This window comes from Bombus pascuorum, chromosome 9 (genome assembly GCF_905332965.1).
Source record: "Bombus pascuorum chromosome 9, iyBomPasc1.1, whole genome shotgun sequence".
In the NCBI taxonomy this organism is placed as follows: Eukaryota; Metazoa; Arthropoda; class Insecta; order Hymenoptera; family Apidae; genus Bombus; species Bombus pascuorum.
The window spans coordinates 1,360,111-1,383,986 of record NC_083496.1 but is presented as its reverse complement, the minus strand read 5'-3'; the positions used below and the strand labels follow the sequence as shown (position 1 = coordinate 1,383,986).

Sequence of the window (23,876 nt, the reverse complement as noted above, 5' to 3'; positions counted from 1 at the left end):
CTCAATCATGTCTTGGTTTGTCTAATCTAATGCAGTGATATCTCAAGTCAAGACCTTATCGCGAACATTATTTAAGAAGAAAGTCTTTAGCTATTGTATTTCTTTTTATAAATATTTTTTAATTATAATCTACTTTTCTTGTGATGTTAAGCAGTGAAGCTAATATTTAGGAATTGGAATGGGCATTTATATTGTCTTCGATAATGTACTAAAATTGAAAGTTTATAAGTAAAAAAAAGCATTCTACAGATATATTTTGGAATTGAACTTAGAAATTTAATTCTTCTATACTTTCCTTCCATGTTCATTTGACACTTTGATGTCGTTCAGGTTATATAGTTGAAGTTTGGTTAGCCTGCCTATACATTAAATTTTTTCCTACTATCGTATCCCTTACCAATCCCAAACTGTATCAAATGTGATGACTCATACTTAATCCTGGTCTATATCATGAAAACCAGTCCTCATTTCCGAGAACAAGTACCTACATATTGCTATCTGTTCAAAACTTTTTAGTTTAAAAATGGTTCCAAATGGCTAGCTAAATATCGAAGCAGATTCATCGAAAAACATCAAGGAACACAAATAGTCTTTTTACAGATTACAAAACATTTTCAAACGAAGGTACTTCGTAGCTGTTCATAATACACATTTGAATCGATATAATATGTTAAGTATTTCTGAGCCTAACATCATAATCTCAGACAAAAAACAAGCCATGGAAGTAATGCAAAGCAAAACTTATTGTTTTTATTCATTTTATTTCACCTGAATTCATAAAAATTTCAGGAATCTGTAAAAAGGATAAAAGGTTATGTTAGTTAGAGGAGCTATAGACAAACATCGACGAAGGGTCATGTTACCTAACGCAAAAGGGGGCAAGCAGCCGCTCGACACAGATGTTCCCCATTCTGTGTGGGAAACAGTAGTATGTCCGCCTAAAACATTTAGTAGAAAATCTCACTATTAATAATTATTCACTAGTCTGGAATCTTCATTTTAAGATAAGCAGAAGCAAACACACCCGTAATTTTAAGCCACGTGTATTATATTTTATACCGTTAGTTTTAAAAATAACGGGTCAAAGTATCGAGAATTGTACGTGGACCTTTTTCACGATGCAATAAAATAATGATTATCTTAAGAGCACAGTCGAAAACCGGAAGTTCCTATATTGAAGAAAATTTTGGCCCTAAAAAGGGCCGATTGTTTATAGAAAAAGAAAAGATAAGCTATTTAGGCTCTCTCTCCTCGAATACGGCGGGCCAACTGAATGTCTTTTGGCATAATGGTAACACGTTTAGCATGGATTGCGCACAGGTTGGTATCTTCGAAAAGACCAACGAGATAAGCTTCGCTAGCTTCTTGCAAAGCCATGACAGCGGAGCTCTGGAATCTCAGATCGGTCTTGAAATCTTGAGCGATTTCACGAACCAGACGTTGGAATGGTAATTTTCTGATCAGCAGTTCGGTGCTCTTTTGGTATCTTCGGATTTCACGAAGAGCGACAGTTCCAGGTCTGTAGCGATGAGGTTTCTTCACTCCACCGGTAGCCGGGGCACTCTTACGAGCAGCCTTGGTGGCCAACTGCTTACGTGGAGCCTTTCCACCAGTCGACTTACGAGCAGTCTGTTTGGTACGAGCCATTTTTTCAAATCACAGGAGGATATAGAGATGCGTTCACCGTTGTGACAAAGCGTAGAATACTCTCCGTGCGTGGAAGTTCCCACTTTTATGTGATGCAACTACCGGCTGCCGGCTTTTGATTGGTCAAACGTCGGTCTGGAAGGGGAACTGCGCGACCGTTAGCACAACAAAGCTTCTATTCTATTCCTGCCTGTTTTATTTTATTTATATTCAGGCAAATGTACTTGTGGCTGTGATGGATTAGAAATTTTAACAACAAATGAATCTAAGTTTGAAAATATTTAAGAATAGATAATACCATTAAGAGTTGGTTAAGATTGGTATAAATACCTAGTACAAAAGGAAATCGTGTGACTTAATCAAAATAGTTATATCCATTAATGGGAAAAGGTAGTTCAATTTCAATCCGACATAAAAATCTATGTATTTACATATACATATAAAATATCCATATAAAAATAATTACGCGTGGTTACAGCATTTGCAATTATATATAAGAAGAGGCAGATGGCAGCATCGTAAATACTAAAACACACGTACAAGAATTAACTAGAAATACTCTAACTAGAAATCAGGATAAACTGGTCCACTGACAAACTTCATAGCAAATGATAACGTTCGAATTATCGTTTGAAACAAACAAACTCCCCATCATAATCACTTCCATTTGATTCAGACTTACAGGTTTTTGAAACATTTGTTGTCTTGACTCGTGCTGAATATAAAAACCTATTGGACAAGCAATATTTAAACAATAATCTTCCAGACATAATGTGAGTTTTAAGGGAAATTACAAATATTTCGGACACCGCATTAATAGTAACTAGGAGAAAAAGCACAAAAAGAAGCAAAAGAGTGACTGATACATGCACATCGTATACATTCACATATTCATAGAATTCATTCGATGCAGAGCAGTGATTCGCAAGGGACATTTGGTTCTCAGTGGAATGGCAAACGGTGTGTTCATTGAACACACACTCGATACCGGCATTATCGTTTCGGCATTATCGTATAAATAAGTAAATACAAAATTCTTAGTGGTCTCTGTAGCCATTAAAGAACAGAAAATCAAGTATGTGAGATTCAAAAAACCACACCTTCAAGAAGCCCCTCTCCCAGAGCGGAAATGCCATAATCAAATAAGACAACGTAGCAGACAAGATGGAGAGCCATATAGAAAAAATTGAAGAAACGTTCTACGTTCTTTAGTAATTCAACAAGAACTAATATCATTTTAATCTCAATGCTTAAACTTATGATTATGGAGTTAGAGTATCCTTCTAATTCATTCCAGCTATTCAGCAATTGTTTTTATATGCAAAATGACGTTTAGTTCAAAGATACAATACCCACAGTCAACGATCACAGACGGAAGTCACAGCTTGTTCACTTTTTATTTATTGTTTCAAACTTAAATATTTCCTCTTTTACACGGTACATTTCTACAGTTGACGATAAAGCAATGTTTTAAGTTTCGTTAAAAATTAAACCTAATTTCGAGACAAAAATTTTACCACGGTTAGGATAGAAGTAAAGGATGATTTTCTAGGAAAGAGTAAGAGTAACCGGACAAAAACCGGATTTTGCATATAAAGGACGTGGAGCAGATGTTCGACGCAGATGTTCTGTTCTCTGTAGGGGACCGAAGTAGGGGATATCATAAAAAATAAAAATGAATCGTAAAACATAATTGATTTGAACTACCTGAATTTAGATTTTTAAACAGAAATTTTAAATTACTTATTACTATAGTATTACATTCTATATCTCTTTTTTTAAGAAATTTAATCACACTTCTAATATGATAAATGAGAGAGATAGGGGGAGATATCTATTAGGAGTTTGGAGACATTCATATGAAATTTTCTGGTTTCACGACAATAATTTTGAATAAAATATGATAAAGATTTAGATGGCATTTTATGGCAGCAATAGAATAATAATTTCACGAGTATAGTTGGAAACTTGAAAAGAATTTTGGCCTTAAAGAAGGCTGATTGTTTGTAGAAGAGAATCAGATGAGTTATTTAGGTAACTTTTTTGGGGTGACACTGTCCTCATTACCTGGCCCTGTTCAGCAGATTTAGGAACTCAGTTAGGCGTAGGTGGTGGTGCTCTGATGACCCTGTTTTCAAATATTTTTACAACTTTCTTTTCTTGCTGACAGTATGAGAAAAAGGATTGTAGCATTTAGGGCTCGCAAGATCAGGGAGGAGGAACGCTTCAGTTTAGTGTAATATTTTCTAGCCAGTATTACATAAAATCAAAACTTCGAAAACGTTGATTTTTCCGCTGCATAATCTGCGTGCCAACGTTCTTTTACCGAAAAATTTTACCGATGATCATAGTTGTGCGATGAACAGTCCTTTAGGAATCTCTCAATCATCAGTAAGTTAACCGATAATCCGGGAAACCTATAGGTCTTCTTCCAGTCATTATGATGTGCCTACTGGGTTTATTTCCCCTGGTATCGTTGCTCAGCACTTCAGCGAGTTGAATGATAAAAAAAGCTGCTGGCTTTGACACTGTCCCGGGAAACTTCTTGACGCATGTTTCTCACAAGATGATATTATATGTGTATTATATTTACCGAGCCTCTCTAAGGAGGATGTATTTTTCAACCAGTTGGAACGCCACAAAGGTTATTCCGATCCCGAAGCTAGGTAAAGATAGGCTCCTTACTGGTAATTACAGGCCTATCAATTACAGTCTTTTGTATGACCTATTAAAAGTATTTGAGAATAGTGTTTGTAATCCTCATGGGTATTGTGAGTGCGTATTCTCTGATGTCTTTATTCTAGAGTTTCATAATTTTAGAGTGGTTACCTTACAACAAATCAATAAATTGAGGAGAAGTTTAATTCTAAAAAAATTCACATTCAATGTAATATATGCGGCTTTCAACCGAAGTAGCTCCCCCTTGTATGAGATGCCGTTACTAGAAGAAGGCTTCCGATTGGCTGAACGCGGACTGGAGGGGGAGTGTTGTAACTGTAAGTATAAAAGCACGGTGCCAGGAGCATCAAACATCCACTCAGTGGTCGCTGTTTCTCTGATACTGTTCAAGTTTCGCAATGACTGGTCGTGGTAAGGGAGGAAAAGGATTGGGAAAAGGAGGAGCGAAGCGTCATAGAAAGGTTTTGCGTGATAACATCCAAGGTATCACCAAGCCAGCTATCCGTCGTCTTGCTCGTCGTGGCGGTGTGAAGCGTATTTCTGGATTGATTTACGAAGAAACTCGTGGTGTATTGAAGGTGTTCTTGGAAAACGTTATCCGAGACGCCGTAACTTACACTGAACACGCCAAGAGGAAAACCGTGACGGCTATGGACGTAGTTTACGCCTTGAAACGTCAAGGAAGAACTCTTTACGGTTTTGGTGGTTAATTTCTCCTGCTGCAACACCTCGTCTACAAACAAACGGCCCTTTTCAGGGCCAACAATATTTTCGACGATGGAATTTTCTGTTTCAAAGAACTTCCTAATAAGATGTGTAAATCGATAAAGTAATCGTGAGAGGTAGAACCCATCATATAAATCTATGTTTACACCAAGGTTTCACTAAGTTTTAGATATTTTATCAACCCTTCCGGGAGTTGGCTTTTTAGATGCTTGTTCAACAAATGCTTGTTCTTTTGTCTGAAGTTATACATAGTGCATAGTGAAAACGGTTGCATGAGGTTATGAAGTTGAATATTGTAGTTATTTCAAAAGACTAATCAGTATTTATAGAGAAATACGAATCTCGAATCATTAAAATCCATGCAATGTCAATTCCGAATTTTGCCCTTTATAATACATTGAAAAAGGTTTTTGTATTATCTAGCTTAAAAACTAATAGTAGGTTCTAGAACAATATAATTTTAGGAACCCTTTTAATAATCTTATAATATAATTTACTATAGAATAGATATAATAAAATTTCATATATTAACTAATTTTATATATTTTATATACTAAACATTTATATATTTGTAAATTAATGCTAACTCACAAATGTTCTTTATGAGATTCAAAGTGCATGTAAAATATGTGCAAAGAATGTGGTTTTGATTGGTTGTTTTTGATAAATTCTCTACAATCGTAAGTGTCACGTATACAATTAAACACATAAATGTTTGTCGGTGAGTGATACGAGCATTACTTTCCGCGGTTCCATCCTTTGTTTCGTGCTGTCTCGAGAGACATCCTTATATCTCTATTTATATGTTCATTAGTTTCTGTCATTTAATATATATGTACTTTAATTTACGATCTCATTATACTACACAGAATTACTTAGGTAAGTATAAATATTTATAAATAAAGTATTTTTATAATTTTATACCCTACGCGTTCAACCAATCAGAATATTTGTTCTTAAATTTTAGGTTAGTTCAAAGATTCCCATTTATGTGTTATGTCCCGCTTATATTCCCATTATTCTCAATCAAGATTTTATATAAATTTATGACTATTTGTTTATAAATTATATGTATAAATTTATAACTAACAATGTAAAATGAGATAGCTGCAGTCATTTGAATATCGATATCTCGATACAAGTCGATTTGAACGAAAAGAAATGTTATCGATTGTTGTTTTCTATCTTGGATATTTCGTGTTTGAATTATTTGAAGTATACATGGTCGCTTGCTTGACAGATAATAGGTTCTAATAAGTTTTAGCTATTATTGCATTTATTTTGGTGTATAATTTCTGTTTAATCCACATAGAACATCATACCTTAGAAGCATAATTCCGTACACTTTCTATGTAATATAGATTATGTTTAAATTATTTTAGGAGGTTAAGAAACCATATAGTATTATTAATTTTGTATTATTTTCTACAGCTTCTGCCTATAATAAGTAATTGTCTAAAATGTCAGATGACGAAGATTTGGTTTATATTAAGAAGCAAAAGACTGTTCATTATGGATCCCTCGAAGAAGCGGAGCGTGCTAGGTTGGTTGCTGCGGCTGAATCTTCTGAAGAAGAAAAAAGTTCCACAAATTTGGGAGATAACGCTAATGCTACAACTACTTTGGGAAACATTCATATATCAAATGAATATATGGAACTTGAAGATGAGATGTCTAAAGATAGACAAGCTCTCTTAGAAGAATTTGAACGTAGAAAGAAAGCTCGTCAAATCAATGTGTCCACTGATGATTCCGAAGTAAAGAAAAATTTGAGACAATTGGATGAGCCTATTTGTCTCTTTGGTGAAGGACCTGCAGATAGGAGAACAAGACTGAGGGAATTATTGGCCAATTTGGGTGAAGATGCAATTAAAAAAAAACACGAAGAAGAGGAGAAACCGTCCCATCCAATTGAGAGAGACACAGAAACAACATGGTATCATGAAGGGCCAGACTCACTCCAAATAGCACGTTCTTGGATTGCTAGTGAGCCTAAAATATATTGTTTCTAGTCTTTTTGTCTTTTATTGTTTATCTGTGTGATATTTTTATTTATTCAATAGCGTATTCACTGCCCAGAGCCAAAGCGAGATTGGGTAAGGCAAGGCAGGATTTGGAGTTGCCAACAGCTACCCGTACAGCACGCCGTCAAGAGCTTCTGAAAAAGTTACAAGCTTTGACAATTTACTGTTCTCAAATTGGAGATACTAGGCCAATTTCTTTCTGTCAGTTCAGTCCAAATTCCAAATTGCTCGCTACAGCTTCATGGTCAGGCTTGTGTAAAATATGGTCTGTACCTGACTGTACTTTGTTAAGAACTCTTAAAGGACACACTTGTAATGTTGGCTGCATTGTTTTTCATCCAAAAGCTACTATTACTGAAGAGGTGGTAGGAGAAAAATCTGGACAGACTTGTGTGTTAGCATCTTGCGCTTCGGATGGTATATTTATTGTACCAAAATTTTATGATATACATGGTAAATACTATTCTAACATTCGCTATGTGTATAGGAACAGTAAAGTTGTGGAGTGGTGGATCCGGGGAGGAACCCTTAGCTGAAGTCGAAGGACACGAACCGCACAGAGTTTCAAGGCTAGCTTTTCATCCATCTGGTAGATTTCTTGGGACATGTTGCTATGATGCATCTTGGAGACTTTGGGATTTGGAACAGCAAGCAGAAGTCTTACATCAGGAAGGTCATGCCAGAGCTGTACATTGTATTAGGTAACATACCTAAAATTGTATATGTTTTGACATAAAATGACAAAAAACATAAAATGACAAAAAACATAAAATGACAAAAAACATAAAATGACAAAAAACATAAAATGACAAAAACAACGTGTTCAAAACAATGTTGGTCTATAGTTTTCAGGGTGACGGTAGTGTAAGCGCCACAGGCGGTCATGACTCTTTCGGTCGAGTGTGGGACCTTCGCACAGGACGGTGCATTATGTTTATGGAGGGTCATTTGAAATCTATCTTTGGTATCGATTTCTCCCCGAATGGATTTCACATAGCAACAGCGAGCGAAGATAATACTTCTAAGATATGGGATTTACGAAAGAGATCTTGCGTGTATACGATACCTGCGCACACAAATTTACTATCAGACGTGAAATACCAAAGGATAGAAGGACAATACCTAGTCACAGCATCGTACGACAATACTGCGAAAATATGGTCAAATAAAACCTGGCAACCACTTAAAACGTTACCAGGTCACGATGGTAAAGTTATGTCCGTCGATATTTCTCCCGATCATAAATTCATCGGGACTAGTTCGTACGATCGAACGTTCAAATTGTGGGCTCCCGAAAACATGTAACAAGACTTGATGGAATAAAGAATAATTTAAAAACAAACGAATTCAGGAAGACTACTTTATCGGCAATACAGGAAGACTTCATTTTTGTATTATAAGAGAAGTAATAACATATATTTTTATTATTTGTTCCTCAAGTAGTATCATATACTACTCGTAAAATTATTCTTGTAATTATTTAGATTGGACTTTGTACTTAGTTTGATGTGCGATTGTAGTTTTACGTCATTGTCGATAAACATAATCATACGCAATTACTGAAAGATATTTCTTCTTATTTATGTCGAATGTTACATTCGAGAACGATTTTGTTTTACATGTTTTTATCGATTGAAATGTTTAAACTTCGGAAGTTGAGGAATTCTTAATTGCTGTCTTACGGTTATTAATGGTTGAGGTAACTTAAAACGAATAAATGCAAGTTTACCAGTTGATAGTCGGTCGAGGAGTTTCGAATATAATCGGACGACCTCACTTTTACAAACACCGAAGTAACTGAGGACAAGAGGGTCTCTCTTGAGTTTTTACTTTATTTAATAAGTTTGACGATAACTTTCCAGAGTAATCAAGTGGATGTTTCTTTTTCGATAAGAATTGATTTTGTATTTCCTTTCCTTTTTTGTACCTTTTAATTCTCTCATAATCAGAAGGAAGATTTACGAGGTAATAAAATGTGGAATACAAATACAAATTGATTGACAATATTAGTTGTATGTGATACATTGCTTTTATTTGTCGCCAGGTATTAATAATCTTTGGTTCGTTGAGAAAAAGGACAAAAGCTATATTATGACGGACAGTAATATATTTTGTTACGGCAATAACTTTTGCGAATGATACTTGCTCCAAGACGAAACTAGACATTCATCTAATAAATGCAGTACTTTATAACAACTATTCTATAAAGATTGCCGTATTTCTATTCATTATTTTATTAAGTATTTTGACAGCGTTGTAATTATGTTAAAATAACAATGATCTAATAATAATGATGCTTTTATCAAATAGGAAGATCTTCGTGGAAGACAGATACCATTATGACTTGTGGAACCTTCTACGTTTCCACTTTGTTAAATTTTTAACTATCTGTGAACATTTAGCGACGAGTGATCGAAGAGAGGAGAAAAAGATATTAGTTGGTGGCAATCTAAATTGTTTTGTGAATAAAAATATGCCGGTCCTCTGATCTTTCCCTGGCATTTCTCCTTGATGTAAAATCCTCCGTGTCGCAGAAACGAAGATTCCGACATCTTCAGATTGTTCGGATTTAATTCATGCAGATTCGTTGATGGGTAAAGATTGATGCAACCAAACTTTGTCGCCACCCTCTGCAAAATCAGCAGCTGCGTGGCCATCACCATGTAACACCCACTTTGTGGTCAACAGCCCGTCCACTCCCACCGGGCCACGTGCATGAATTCGCGCGGTGGAAATACCGACCTTAAAATAGTAAGAAATTGATATTTTGTTGAATTTTTTTCTTTGAATATTTCAAAGTTGAATTTTAAAGATTTTGAATCTTTTAAATGTTTGAATTATTAAATTTTTGTATATGCAAGCTTTTAAATTTTATAGTTGTAAAATTTCTCCACGCGTAAATTTTTTAATTCCTGAAGTTTCAATGTCAACGGCTCACCTCGGCACCCAAGCCAAATCTGTACCCATCGGAGAACCGGGTACTGGCATTGTGGAAAACGCAGGCACTGTCGACTTCCCTTCCGAAGTGAGAGGCACTTTGGCTGTTCTCGGTAACGATGGCATCTGTGTGCCCGCTGCCGTATTTGTGAATATGATTTATAGCATCGTCGATGTCTGTCACGACCTCGATCGCGCATTCAAGGGCTCCGTACTCGGTCTTCATGCTTTTCGCAGCTGGTGGTCCGAACGTCAGTTGCTCTCTCAGTCTCGGCCCGGAATTCACTTTCACCTAAAATGTCAAGTACTTAGGTAAATCCAATTACAATAATTCCTGTGTTCCAATATCGCACTAATCTCCTTACTCCTTCCTTCTGTAGCATGTTGCATACATCCGTGAAGAAACTACTTTTCATGTGACTTTCATGAATAAGCAACGTCTCCATAGCGTTACAAGCGGCAGGGTAATCGCATTTCGAGTCCCTAATAATCTTCATAGCTTTCATCAGATCCGCATCCTTGTCCACGTACACGTGGCATATACCTTCCGCGTGACCTAACACGGGGATATGCTTGGATTGTTCCTGAATGCTACGAACGAGGTCAGAGCTGCCTCGAGGAATCACCAAGTCTATGTGCTTGCCCATCGACAGCAGATCACCAACGTCCTCTCTGGTTGAGATGAGGGATATCGCGTTTGCAGCGCCGACGGTACTCAGTGCCTCCTTTACCAGCTCCATTAAATACCGATTGCTGTTGGCTGCTTCCTTGCCTCCTTTCAGAAGAAGACCATTGGCGCTGGACATTGCCAATGCCGCCACCTGAGGTAGACTGTCGGGTCTCGATTCAAATATCACTAGCAATACACCGATGGGAACGGTGATTTGCTTCAGTTCGAGACCTTCAGCCAGTCTCGTCCTCCTGAGAACGCGACCAACGTTCGTTAAGGAGTCGTTGGCAATTTGCCGCAAACCAGAGCTCAGAGACTTCAGTTTGGCAGGCGTCAAGGAAAGTCGGGAGAGCAAAGCTTTCGCCAAGCCACTCTTCTCCGCTGCCTCGAGGTCCTTCGCGTTAGCACTTAGAATTTCCCTTTGACGGGATTCCAGGAGATCAGCCAACGTGTTGATACAGCTTGCTCGTTCCTCTGGTTGAAGGGCTTGCAGAATTCGACTCCCGGCGCGAGCTGGAAATTGTTATTTTTGGGTTTGAGGAAGATTTTCTTCCATAAATTGGGGTTATTTCAAATCCCACGTTGAGAATCTTTTAGATGCAATTGCGTCTTAAGTGGATATGATTTATAGACGAAGTTTAGCGTCATAAAGTATTTGACGTAGTTCGGTAGTTTCTCCTTTTCAAATACCTCGACTCTCTGCACGTTTTGTTTTCCGAGATTTCTTTTTAAATGTCTTTTACATCCTTCGTAATTCCCTTTTTTCTTTAATTCAATATCGTAAAGGAAAAGAAAGAAAGTACATAACTAGGTCCGTTGAATGGATAAAATTGATTATTCTTGAAAGAAATACAAGGGTCGAACGCGTTGGCTATTCGCAATCGAACGGTCGAACCGCAAAGGATATATTAAATAAGTTTTAATGGAATCCGACGCTGGTAAAAATTACCCCAACTAGTAACGAGGATAGAAGAGACTTTGCTCGGAAAAGCTCTCGAGTTAAAGGAATATTTAACTACTTTTCTTTTCACTTACTTTTTCAATGGTCGGCCATGTTAACTAAAAGTTGTTCGGTTTGAATATACTTCCCCGAATAATGTGATATTTTTCTATATCTTAGGGGAGTGCGGTACGTGTCGTGGATAATTGTACAATAGCCACGATACCAGCAGCCGTAAGCCGTTTCATTTCTACATTCGATAATCGATGACCTATATTGCTATAGACGGTAGAACAAAATGACGCTACTAACCGATCTCTCCACGAAAAAACTATTGCGTACATAAACGTAACGATTTCACTTGAATTATTTTTCTTTGAAACAAACACTTTTTCATGATCGATGCTTCGCCGATTGAGTATGTTAAAATTCCTTAAGCAAATTCGAAAGTAACATTTACGGGAGCTATCTAAGCTACCTAGACGACCTGTTCCTTTTATTTCATAAAGCACTCGAAAGGTATAAAAGTTCGCTGGAAAGTAAAAAAGCTTTTACCTTCTTCGGCAACAACCTCTACAGGTGCGAAAGTTTCGGTCGTCTGTGTGAAGAATGTACCGATCTTTCTTCCGGACAGAATATTCTTTATAGCCTTCTCTTGAGTTCCGTTACAGATCACAACGGAGACACCTCGATCCAGAGCCCAAAGCGCCGCATTAACTTTGGCGTCCATGCCTCCGGTACCAACCTTTGACTTTTGTCCAAACTTGATGGTGTCCCTAAGGTCCATGCTAAATGTATGCAGCATCTTAGCGCCATCATGCCACGGAGGCAGATTGTAAATGCCATCGACGTCGCTCATTAAGATTAATAAGTCTGCCTGAATTTCAGCGGCCAGCATAGCGGCCAAGGAATCGTTGTCTTTGATGGAAATACCTCTTCTTCCTCCACTACCGGCTACTTCTTCGTCAACATGCGGCGGAGGTGAGACAGCGTCGTTGGTATTGATTATGGGAACGATGTTCAAGCTAAGTAATTCGCTCAGGGTGCTGAACAAATTCTTACGAGTTTCCTCGTTGTAGAAATCCGGTTTGGTGACTAATACCTGGGCCAGTTTCACTCCATATTGGGCGAACATGGCGTCGTACAACGACATCAGGCCTGATTGTCCCACTGCGGCTGCTGCTCTAGGTTCCAAAGGGGTGCCTGCGTGAACGTTACATCGAAATTACAATGTGCGGTTAGTAGATCGTGTGTGGTACAACAAACGCCACTGTTAGGTGAACGGTTTTTGCTCGTTCTCTTGTAGCTCTCTGGAGTCCGTCCAAAATCAGTCGACCGCTCATCCTCGCGTATCGATACATTACGATTCGAGTGCAGCAATTTTTCTCTTTTTAGAAGTTGGTATGCGATACAATAAATTCTTTTTGATGAGTCGTTAATTGGTACGAAACGGTTAATTGATTTTGGGTGAACCGCAGTATTATTATGAATTTAGAAGCGGGATAAAATAAGAGCCATATCTTGATAATTTACTTCTTGATAATTCTTTTCTAACGTGTTTTTCTTGCCAAAACGAATTAGAAATGCCAGAAAAGGTGGACAACCATTGGACACTCAAACGTTTCCGTAGAAGTAACAAGAAACAAGGCGGCGTTATTTTCCAAGCAATTTCTGTCTATCGCGTTCGATCGCTGCTTTCCTCAAAAGGAGGAATTACCGTGAATGTTTTCCCGAGCAAATAGAATCTCGAAGGTATTACCAGTAAAAGAATTGGGCGGCTCGCGGTTGTTAGTTTAACCTACATAGGAAGACCGGACATTGTCAAGTTGCCGAGGAGCCCCTGTATATCCGGAAGTACCTCGGGGATGTTCCGACGGGTCCCCATCGTCAATGGTCTACAATTCGTATTTGCTACGAAATTTACGATCCCCTGTATCGACCTCTTTCACACGGCAGTCACGTGAATGCTGACGAGAAAAGAAATATCTCTACTACACCGTTAATACAAGCAAATAACAAGCGGAATGTTTCCTCCTAATGTACATTGCAAACACGTCGTTCGTCCTCTAGAGGAAAGAAGGAAATAAGCTCGTTCTCGGGCAACGTAATTTATTTAGCATTTTATTCCTTTTGTTCGCAAAGTTCTTAACGTTCGTATGATAACCGTGCAATTCGCTTTAAATGTCCCTTGTATTCTTTTTGAATATTTGTTCTTATACGTGCGTGCGTCTGTACGATCCTTACCGGATTAATTGTCACAACTGTGCTCATGTGGAAAAGCATTCCGCAGTTCTTACCAAGCAAGGAGATTGTACGTTTTCACTCGAAGCAGAGAATTTACATTCAAGCAATTTAATCGTCATAACTCGTTGGTATTATTCGGTCGATCGATTCACCGTGGACGACTAAAACACGAGAGGGCATTATTATACTCGCGTTTCGTGTGACTCACATCGGCGACTCGCGTAATTGGGATTAATTAATAAAGAACGAATTAAGTGCGGAGATGAGCTCGCGAGATATACGAGCGAAAAAATATGGTAACTTAAGCAAATCCGAATACATTTTTGCTATACTCGAGACTCATTAGCGCGCCAGATATAAAGGATTACGAATGGAGGAAAGTACAATCGCCGTGAACGTATACTCTCATTTGTAGTTGCTTGATAATCTGAGAAGAAAATTCACGTTGAAACGATCGGTCTCGGCTTGAATTACGGCCGGATATCCGATTTGTGGTATAATATTATCGTCGAACGGCATATATTGTCCTTTATTGTAACGAATCGTTCATGAAGTTTCTCCGTTTTGTGCGACTGTACAATGAATTAGAATGGTCGATGAATTCCACGATCGAACAAAAGTTAGTATCGATTTCCTTCGTCTGAGAAACATCCAACGAGTCCATTACGTAGAAAAGCGTACTAAATTTACTATTGGGAAAAAAGCGCCTCTAACTTAAACTCCCGTTAGTATATATATCGGTATATTATGTACAAAGAAGGATGAAAGATTGTCTCTCAATATGTGACCGTGTCTTTACTTTCACGCGCAACTCGATATTTCATTTCGCGGCAGATACTAACGTTTAAAGACAAACGCGTGCGAAAGAAAGATTCTTATCAAACTGTAAATATATTTTTCTCTGAAAAGAGATCTTTTTGTCATAAGCGTTCTTCCTTCGAGCATGATCACACGTTTATAAGTGTAAACGATCGACGTATTATTACGTAGAATTATACCTGAGCGTTTTCTCATGTGTCCTCCAGGACTCAGCGTTTCCCTCATCGATAAGGACATCAACAGTTCCTGGGCGAGCTTCTGTTTGCCGAATGCAACCGCACCGCTGGTTACCATAATACATTCCCGACCTCCGTTTTGGCACTCGGCTACCTGTTCCACTATGGACGCTAAGCGACCCAGTGCCAGTCCGTGTTCATCCTCCCTCGTGATCACGGCGCTGCCCAATTTCACAACCAAACGTCTTGTATACGTCAGCTGGCTGCGTTCGTTGAACATCGTTGGTTTACGAGGTCCCTCTACCGCCTGCAACTCCGTGTGTAAGTCTACTCGATTTCCCTTACAATGTTGATTCATTTTTTTTGAATCTTTTTAACGATAAGATTTTGTTTACGTACGTTGTATCCGTTTCATTTGGTTACGTGTAACGCGTCAGAGGAGATTTCAAGCAACAAGAATCTAACCGTGTTTACGTTCTTTTTGAAACATACGATGTAATACGTGTATCTCAAGACGCGATATTCATCAAGGATAGTCATTAAAATCTAAAGCAGAGATCTGTCCATTTGCAAATGAAAAGCCTCGAACGATTTCTATACCTTTTCCCAGGTTCGTAGCTACGACGCGGCATCCAGTTAATTTGCATCTATACTTTACCTAATTCCTCGTTGCATGAAACGCAACGTTTATTTTATTCTTTTTTACGCGTAACCAGATGAAATCTACGCAATTATACAAAAGATCCCGACGATCTTTCAATTTTTCTTTAAACTGTCCGCGTCATCCACAATCGTGTGTATTTAAAATCATTCGAGTTCTTGGCTGTTATCTTTGTGTGCAACGCTTCAATCAAGAACGAAAAATTCTCGGCTACCAATTTCTATTCGATTGCCACTCGACACACTTCCACGCGTACACGCGTAACCTTTTCTTAGACCGATTTCTATCTGTTACATAAAATTACACTTCTGATTACTTGTGTACCATCGAATTAAGCGTCTAAAGAATTTTTGTGCGTCTGCTCAGGGATTTTTTCGAAATACGATAGAAGATGCAAATGCAACAAATGCAAAGATTAAAAAAAAGAAACGGGGAAATATGTGTAGGTAAATATGCAATTTGTTCTTTTTACATATGTATACATTTATTCAGCCAGCCTGCCTTTCGTTTGGAGATTCTATTTTCAGTCGGACATTTAAATTCTTTAAGATTACGCAAATTTTTCTTCTTTTCTTCAGTGACGCATTGTCGATTCCGGATTCGTTCTGACGCAGATTCCGTTGGTTTCGCAAGCCAGAGATTGCCGATTCTGCGTTATAAATCACATCGTGCTCTCTTATCTTCGCTTCCCAAGACGCAATTCATTTTCAACTATAATCAATTCGTAATTCTTTACGTCGAACGGGATCTATGATACTACGTGATCTAATAAAATTACTACATTTTTTATTCTCTTCGTTTCAATATATTAAATAGAATCGTAATATGTAGGACTAAATACGATACTAAGGATTCTATCGATTAAAATAGTATCCTTTTAGTTTAAAACGTACATGTGTCCTAGACGTTGATCGGAATCGACGACTTCCAAACGAAATTAAAACTAAAACGATATTAATTGTTCTAGTCAATGTACATTTCTTAAACGTTTATAAGGATCAATTACTTCACAAAGAGTGCCTATCCTCTGGGTCTCAGTCGCAAGACAGTTTATGATTCGAGCTCATTGTTGAAACTACCTCTCTACCCTAATTTACGACACCCTCAAGCGCTGGTCGTTTTTCCCCTAGTAGGGATTTTCCTTGAATAGAAAGCCGAACGACCGTTCCACGTGCCCGAAGTTTTACGTTCTTTCAGAAATGTCATTGGATTTTGACGAATCGTCATCTTGCTCGACCTGTTGATTTAACGGTCCACCGAAAACATCGATTCTTCGCGGGTGGCGATGGAATCGATCTTGTCCTTGAAATACAAAAGAATGTGTACGCCATCCGAATTATCGAGGATCGTTTCCCATTACCAGGCTGTTTGTATCGTGGCTGTATCGTGATTCAGTGGCAATTGATAAAACGTGATTCTTATCGGCTACTAGATGTCGTAGAGGAGGAAAGGTGGATAAGGATTCCCTTGGAAAGTCCATTTGAAATATCTTCTTGACAGTTTTGATGGGAAGTAAACACGCGGTACAGTTGATGGTTGGTCGTTTTTCGATAAATCGGTTCAATACGACGATCCATCGTTTCTAAAAACGTTTGCCGAAATTTCGATGGACAAGAGACTGTGAAAATATTCCACGATCGAAGCGTATATTGGATACATAAGTCAGACAGGAAGAACGGGATGTTGGAACTCATACAACGAGCGCAAATGTGAACGATATTTATAATCCGGTGATTGCGTGGCGTGCATGTGTATGCGGAGATATCATTCGTATTATGTATTCGTGATAACGTTGCCGTTACATTTATGGCACTATAGGCAATTAAACTGGCGATCTTTACAATCGAACAATGCATTTTGCATTTAAAAGCTCGTTTAACAGGTCCGTTGCTATTTGCTGTCAAAAAATTATCGAAATGCGGTTTCCACGGTATATACGGCATTACGTAGCATCTAAACGCGTTATTTATGGCTCTGTTTCGATTCTATACGCGGTAAATAATTTTCGTTATTATCTCGTCGCGAAAATTATTACCGAATGACATAACACAGTGGAAAGTTTTGATGCGAGGTGGTGATTTCTCAATAAGAAAATTACATATAAATTTAACGAATAACTTTTAAAGCTACCACTGGTTTTTGAAAATATTTGAACGTTTACCAGTGAAAATGTAGCTTGTATTTTCAGACTTGTCTCAAACTTTATCCATACAATAGCGGTAGTCGAGCCTCGTAATAATGCTAATGAAATTTCAAGTTTCGTATAACAAACACAATACGTATATTTTTAAAAGCTTTTCATAAGTTTTCGAAATATTTTCATCAGCTCGTGTACATCAATACATATATATTTTATTATCGTTCTGATTGCACGAGCGTTGCACGTGTCTCTTTCCCCTTTTCTACAAGTTTTTCAAGATTTCGAAAAACAATTGCCGACGCGTACGCCAGGTAACTTCAGATTGGTTGTTTTATTAATTACACCGGCAGACGACACAAAAGCTTTTCTCGAGTGGCAACGTTCGATTAAAAACACGGACGGCCGAGCGCGTTAAAAATTGAATCGACGGCATAGAAGTTGGCCAATCGTTCTTCTGGTCGGTCCCGGCTCCGATCGATCGATGCCGTCGACTCGCCGCGAAGAAATGAAAGGTGAAAATAAGAAAAATTGCACGTACTGCTTGCTTGGGCACCCTCGGCCCCGAAGAGGACGAAGCCAATCTCCTTGGAATACATCCAAGTTTACTGGATCTCAATAGTAACAATCTCGCGTACATGGTTGCTTCTGCAACTTCTTCGCCCTTTTGCTCACGTTGTCACCAACGCGACACTATTACGATTTTTCTAATCCAACGAACGTCACCTGATCACCCGTGCGCCCTTTTCTCGACCGAAGAAAGGAAGGTTACCGATATAAAAAGAGAGAGGAATAGAAAAGAAGCGTGGATTCGTATTAAATAACAATCGGAAGATCGTGTCTCGCAATAGGAAATCTGATAATCCGTGAAGGGAAAATCTTGCGAGCAATTCTTTCAGCGAGTTTCGCTTCGGAGAATTTTAAGGTAAAAGAAGAAGATGAGAAAAGGAGAGAAAGAAGTCGACGGGAGAGGACTACACTCGAGCATAGACCTCGGTGGAGCGGTCGCCACGATGGTCAACGACACACTACTACTTGCCGCTGTTGGAAATCGCGGTAGAAAACGACGTCGACGTTATCGCGAACGAAGATTAGAAGCTTATCTTCGTACAAAAATGTGACGCGGTGAGATGGTGGGAAATGGAGTTTCTTTCGCCGGGAACTTGACGTTTCAGACGATGATCGACGTCGTTGTATCTTGCTTCGGAAAACCTTGACTCAATGGTGGCTAGCAAAGGCCACGAAAAGTCCGCCTATTCGCGCACCCTTTGTCCAACCAATTCGTATATGTAAAATATGTAAGATGTGCAGCGATGGTAGCGTGAGTTGACGAACTTTGACCTGGGAATCGAAGCAAACAGAATCGCTATCTAACTCGCGTTCGACTCATACTTTTCAGCGTCGCGTCTCGGCATCGTATGCGCGCGATAGATTCGTATACGATAAATCGACGCTCGTGGATCGCGGCACATATGTATACGCGTAAACGAGAAAGACCGATTGCGAGTTCGACGTTTGTTTTCGTAGCCGTGGTAGATAGCTTATTTGCATTTGCTATTCGATAGAAACTCGTAACTCGTGGAGGAGCACGTTATCAGCGTGGCGAGAGATCGCGTCCACTAGGGAATTACAGTTTCTTTTCGAGATGGATGATGCGTTTTTATCCGATGTGAAATATGAGTGGTTAAGGTTGGAAAAAGTATACGAGTACGGAATGGGTGGATATGAAAAGCTAGCGGCGCGACGCGGCGTGGCGTTAACTCCATCTGTCCCTTCGATCATGCTGGGTTATACGTCTTCGCGCGTATATACGCGTGTTACGTGAACGCGAGAGGAGACGAAACACGTTCGATAAGGAGATATTTTTCAAGTACTCTCGTCGCGGTATCGTCAGATAGTGGATGAAACGTCAAGCTGCTCGTTTTCAGGAAAAACGCGTACTAAAACGCGAACGAAAAATATCGCGCTGGCTGTTTGCCTTCTTTTATCTGCGCTGGATGTAAAATTCGCTGCTGCATCCATCTCGATGACGGAGGAGAGGTATCGGTTTTGATGGCGCAAGGAAAAACTATACGAGGCAACGTAATTATGAGAATCGTATCGGAAATGCGAGTCACGGTGGGTCGGTTTCGAGCGGAACAGCATGAAATATTCCGTAGCTGTTTACGCGAAGGTATACAGTTTCAGTCGGTTGTACAGCACGTAATTAAAATTCGCGCGAACAGCTGGAACGTTAGCTCGAAGACAATCGTATTCGCTGAGTTTCTAACTGTTCGTAATCCAACGTGATCGCTACCGCGACATCGAACTGATATGCAAGAGAAAGTGCACAAAGTAAACGGCTGATCCTACAGATTTTCCTGGAAAAAAAGAAAAAAAGAAAAAAAAGGGGACAGATCCGTGAGATCGAAATTCATTTTATTTGTTCCGATACCTCTGTCCTCTTTTTGTTCTCGCAACCTGAGCTTCGGGTTTTACCCGAAGCTGATAGAAAAATGTTTCATGAGAAATAAAAGATTCATCAGAGCTCTCGAATTCCGTATATTTGTATGTCGTGGAATTCGAAACTTTTTGTTCGCGTAGGATTCGTTTATAGATTTCCAGCGAACGAGAAACGAAACGATGGTTTATCGATATTCGTCGCGAACTTCGAGGTTGCCATGGAATACGAAGATTTCCCTTGGAAAATAAGTTTCACCCAATGTCTGAGACACGATCGTACAATAGTGTTATTCGTTGGCAGCCGGGGCGCGGAATCCTTTCATGGAAAACGTGGCTCTGAAAGATTCTCGGGACGGCGATGAAGTGGGGTTGCGGGTTGGTGAAAAGGGGCGGCAATGGATGACGAGACACGTCGTTGGATACCGTCGCTCGGCAAAGAATATATCTCCTTACAATTTGTCGATATATACATAGTTAAAGTTTATTTTCCACGCCACGATAAGAGATTTCGTGTACCTATATAGGTTTTCCATGGTTGCAAACAATTTCCGGTCCAACGATGTTTCAACGACGAAAGATATATATTTTCCACGCCATTTGATACGTTTCGATCACCGATATCTTCCACGTTTCCAACACTTTAAAATACTTATTGCTTCCATCTGAATGCATGCTTTTAATATTAATACAACTCGAATTTAAAACGTCCGACATATTGAATATTCATCGCGTCATCCGAACGTTAATTCGATCGACATGATTCTTGTGTACATATATTAAAACAGAGAAATATCGTTATAGAGCCAATTTCCACAGTGATCCGGACAAATTTAATCTTCGATTTCCATCGATACCGAATCGTTTAATTTCGGTAAAAATGTCAAAATCGAATGGAATTACGGAAATGCAAGGAGACGATAAATATGTATAGAGATTTGTGTTCTCACGTATAATGCTGCAACGACGCGATATCGCTATATGTGGTACGTTTTAACAGAACGTTCGGCTCGTGTTCTCTTTCGATTGTCGCTCGTAAGGATCGCCGGCAACCCTAAATCATGTCAGCGTGCAATGCCGATCGAATATTCGTAGCAACGGTGCGCGGCTGTTTATCATTCTCACTGTCAAATTCATTGTTCCCCGTGAAATACTTATCCGTCATTCCCGACGACCATTTGACTCGACGAATTGCTTATATTTGACAAGATCCTCGCGTGCCTGTCTTCGATAGAGAGAATCGATCAATGAAAAACGAATTTAATTAACCGAGAGATTAGTTAATTAGTTAACGGAGGCGTTAATTAGTCCGTTTGATAATCCAACGATAAGTTAAGTATTTCCGTAAACAGTTTGACACGCACGTCGCTCGTGATTGTATTTGCCGATACGAATAATTGATATCGGTTTGCCAGCATTTACGTTCTCTCTCGGATCTTCAATGGAGATGGAAAAATGATTTACACAGCAGAATTCTACGATTTTCGCTGAAAGATAGCTTGTCAAAGATAGTTTTTATCTTGCCGGAGAAGATCAAAGTTTAATATAGAGCGGATGGTTGAAGGAGAATTGGAAAATGGTTGACACTTTTAGGGGAAAATCTTCACACGTAAAGACGGTGACAGACGGGAAGAAGAATCGAAAGGCGCCTTTATTCCCTTTGCCTATGATTTATATCGTGCCTGAAATATTACACCGAAAGTTGCGTTCGACAACATTGGTGTGAAAATACCAGAATGGAATGACAAATCGGCGGAGAAGCACGGCAAAGGAAGCGAGCAATCGCGAAGATACGCCACCGTCAGAGGCTTTATGTTCGATTATAACATACGGAAACGGAGGGATAGGATAGACGAATGGTATATAGATGATTCCCTTACATCGTCCGGAGATAGCTATTGAACCATTCTACTCGATTATGGCGTACGAAAACTCGAAGCTGTAAAGGAAAACTACGGATTATGAAAAGAACAAAGAGGAGGGGAAAAAGAGGCAAATAAAACAAGGTCGAACAAAAAGGATACGAAAAGAGCGAACGAAGCGATGGTGAGCCAGAAGGCAGCCTTTTGTTCATCATTTAAAACAAAGTAATTCGTAGTGGCGGAGAGTTTTGAAAGCTATTTAAAGTTAGCCGGGTTCGTTCGTTGTTTCGTCGTCAATGGACCACCGGTGAATTCACTTAAAATCAAGGAAACGTTGCTCGCAAGGGATAGTGGCCTCGCGATGCGTTTCTCTCTTCTTTCCAGTCGAACGTTTCGGTCCAGGAGGCAAAAATTGGCGCGAGTTCGTGAAATGTTCGTACGAAACAAAGGGGAAACGGGCGAGCTCCATAGTAAATCCTATCTCGATCGCATTGTTTCGTATCTCGAGTTGCTAAGAGGAGATCGTCGGAAAGCGGTATTTGTTTAGACGAAATTCCGTAACACAAAGAACAGGCCGAATGATCACGAGCAAAAAATACGCATGGACGAGCTCTTCGAATAAAACTCTTTTCATCCCCTATCCCTTGTATCTTCGTAGCCGCGGTATTCATCTTGTGCGCGCCTTCGATTCACGTAACAATCACGAAAGAACGTGGCTAATATATATTAGCGGAAGCGACGAAAGCGATACTAAAAATTATAGTAACGCTTTGCTAAGACGATGGTATTAGAACGAACGTAGATCTAATTCAGAGGTTTATCTTTTAAAACTTTCTCCTTTAACGCCGCTTAAGTCGATATCAACCGCGTGTTAATACCGATTTATCGCTGCAATTATCTATGTTTTCTGTAATTTCTGATCAGGTCTTATCGTTAGATTATTCCACGTAGAAAATTAGACAACGATCATTGCGTTATCGTTTCTGATAAAATAAACGATCGTTTGTATCGTAAAACACGTAAACTACATCATGGTATTTTCTTACGGTGGGATTATTTTAAGAAATATAGTTGTTTGACAAGTGTTCCATTTTCTCAGCGTGACGATGAAAGACGTCAGAACGTAGATGGCGAGGAATAAACAGGCTAGACGCGACCGTTCTTAAGAAAAACCGCCAAGCCATTTAGGATTACCAAGTGTACCCAAAAGCCATGCTAAAAGTTATATTTCATAGCCGGTAGTGCGCGCGCGTAACCGTCAGGAGCAATAAAGAAAGGAGCGACGAGACGAGGAGAGAAGAAGGAAAAACGAGGAGGACTACAAGCGGGAAAACGGAAGCGGTAAAACTGCAGCGAATCTTCGCGGCCCCTCGGCACGCAACAAAAGCCTCCGGAAATCCCTGCCGGAGCCAGGAGCACGAGCAAGCAGGAGATTCATCGAATTAAACTTAACGAGAAGCGAGAGAGAAAGAAGGGTTTAGCCACGCGTTTTAGAGAGATGGACTTCGACGCGAGCGTGACACCGGACAAAAAACGTCCGTTTGGGAAAACGGACACGAGGGGACGGACAATGCCGGACGAAAAAAGGAAACGAGCGAAGAGGTGGCGAGAACGAAGCGTGCCTCGCCAGACGAACCGAGGTGAATAATAATAGGAGGAACGACGATACCGAAAAAGAAGAGAACAGGAGAGAAGAATAGAAAAGGAAGAAGGGGGGAGATGAAGTTAAAACGAGGCGATAAGGGTGAATAGTAAAGAGGTTGGCAAAAGGAGAAAATAAGGCTGAAGAAGAGACAGAGAAGAAAGTAGGAGGAACGAAATAGGAATCGCGGCAGAGAAAGCAGGAGTGAAAGAGAAAAGTAAAAAGGAAAGGGACGTTTTTCAGAAAATACCACCCCTCGCGCATCTTTTCCCT

At 39.4% G+C, this 23,876-nt stretch overlaps 4 protein-coding genes across 7 annotated transcripts; 2 read left to right on the top strand and 2 right to left on the bottom strand.

The window, feature by feature from the left end:
• Window positions 1–1,184: 1,184 nt before the first annotated feature.
• On the bottom strand, window positions 1,185–1,675 carry LOC132910393 (histone H3). The gene has a single exon (XM_060966060.1). The coding sequence runs from the start codon at window positions 1,645–1,647 to the stop codon at window positions 1,237–1,239; it is 411 nt and encodes a 136-aa protein (XP_060822043.1). The 5' UTR covers window positions 1,648–1,675; the 3' UTR covers window positions 1,185–1,236.
• Window positions 1,676–4,667: 2,992 nt separating this feature from the next.
• On the top strand, window positions 4,668–5,092 carry LOC132910627 (histone H4). Its single transcript, XM_060966423.1, has one exon. It carries the CDS (start codon window positions 4,725–4,727, stop codon window positions 5,034–5,036), a length of 312 nt encoding a protein of 103 aa, XP_060822406.1. The 5' UTR covers window positions 4,668–4,724; the 3' UTR covers window positions 5,037–5,092.
• Window positions 5,093–5,809: 717 nt separating this feature from the next.
• Window positions 5,810–8,422, top strand: LOC132910382 (U4/U6 small nuclear ribonucleoprotein Prp4). Of its 3 annotated transcripts, none has more exons than XM_060966045.1 (5): window positions 5,810–5,931; window positions 6,484–7,038; window positions 7,116–7,493; window positions 7,564–7,777; window positions 7,922–8,422. In XM_060966045.1, exons 2-5 carry the CDS (start codon window positions 6,513–6,515, stop codon window positions 8,379–8,381), a joined length of 1,578 nt encoding a protein of 525 aa, XP_060822028.1. In that variant the 5' UTR covers window positions 5,810–5,931; window positions 6,484–6,512; the 3' UTR covers window positions 8,382–8,422. The 3 variants fall into 3 exon arrangements, with proteins under 3 accessions (XP_060822028.1, XP_060822027.1, XP_060822029.1); XM_060966044.1 differs by lacking the exon at window positions 5,810–5,931 and adding an exon at window positions 6,228–6,404; XM_060966046.1 differs by lacking the exon at window positions 5,810–5,931 and adding an exon at window positions 6,269–6,299.
• Window positions 8,423–9,082: 660 nt separating this feature from the next.
• On the bottom strand, window positions 9,083–18,601 carry LOC132910378 (delta-1-pyrroline-5-carboxylate synthase). 2 transcript variants are annotated; one of them, XM_060966032.1, is made up of 6 exons: window positions 18,202–18,601; window positions 14,866–15,202; window positions 12,179–12,826; window positions 10,379–11,196; window positions 10,015–10,305; window positions 9,083–9,818 (listed from the first exon to the last, which is right to left on the bottom strand). In XM_060966032.1, the coding sequence occupies exons 1-6, from the start codon at window positions 18,298–18,300 to the stop codon at window positions 9,651–9,653; spliced, it is 2,361 nt and encodes a 786-aa protein (XP_060822015.1). In that variant the 5' UTR covers window positions 18,301–18,601; the 3' UTR covers window positions 9,083–9,650. The 2 variants fall into 2 exon arrangements, with proteins under 2 accessions (XP_060822015.1, XP_060822016.1); XM_060966033.1 differs by having other exon boundaries at window positions 14,866–15,169; window positions 18,202–18,599.
• Between the last annotated feature and the right edge of the window lie 5,275 nt (window positions 18,602–23,876).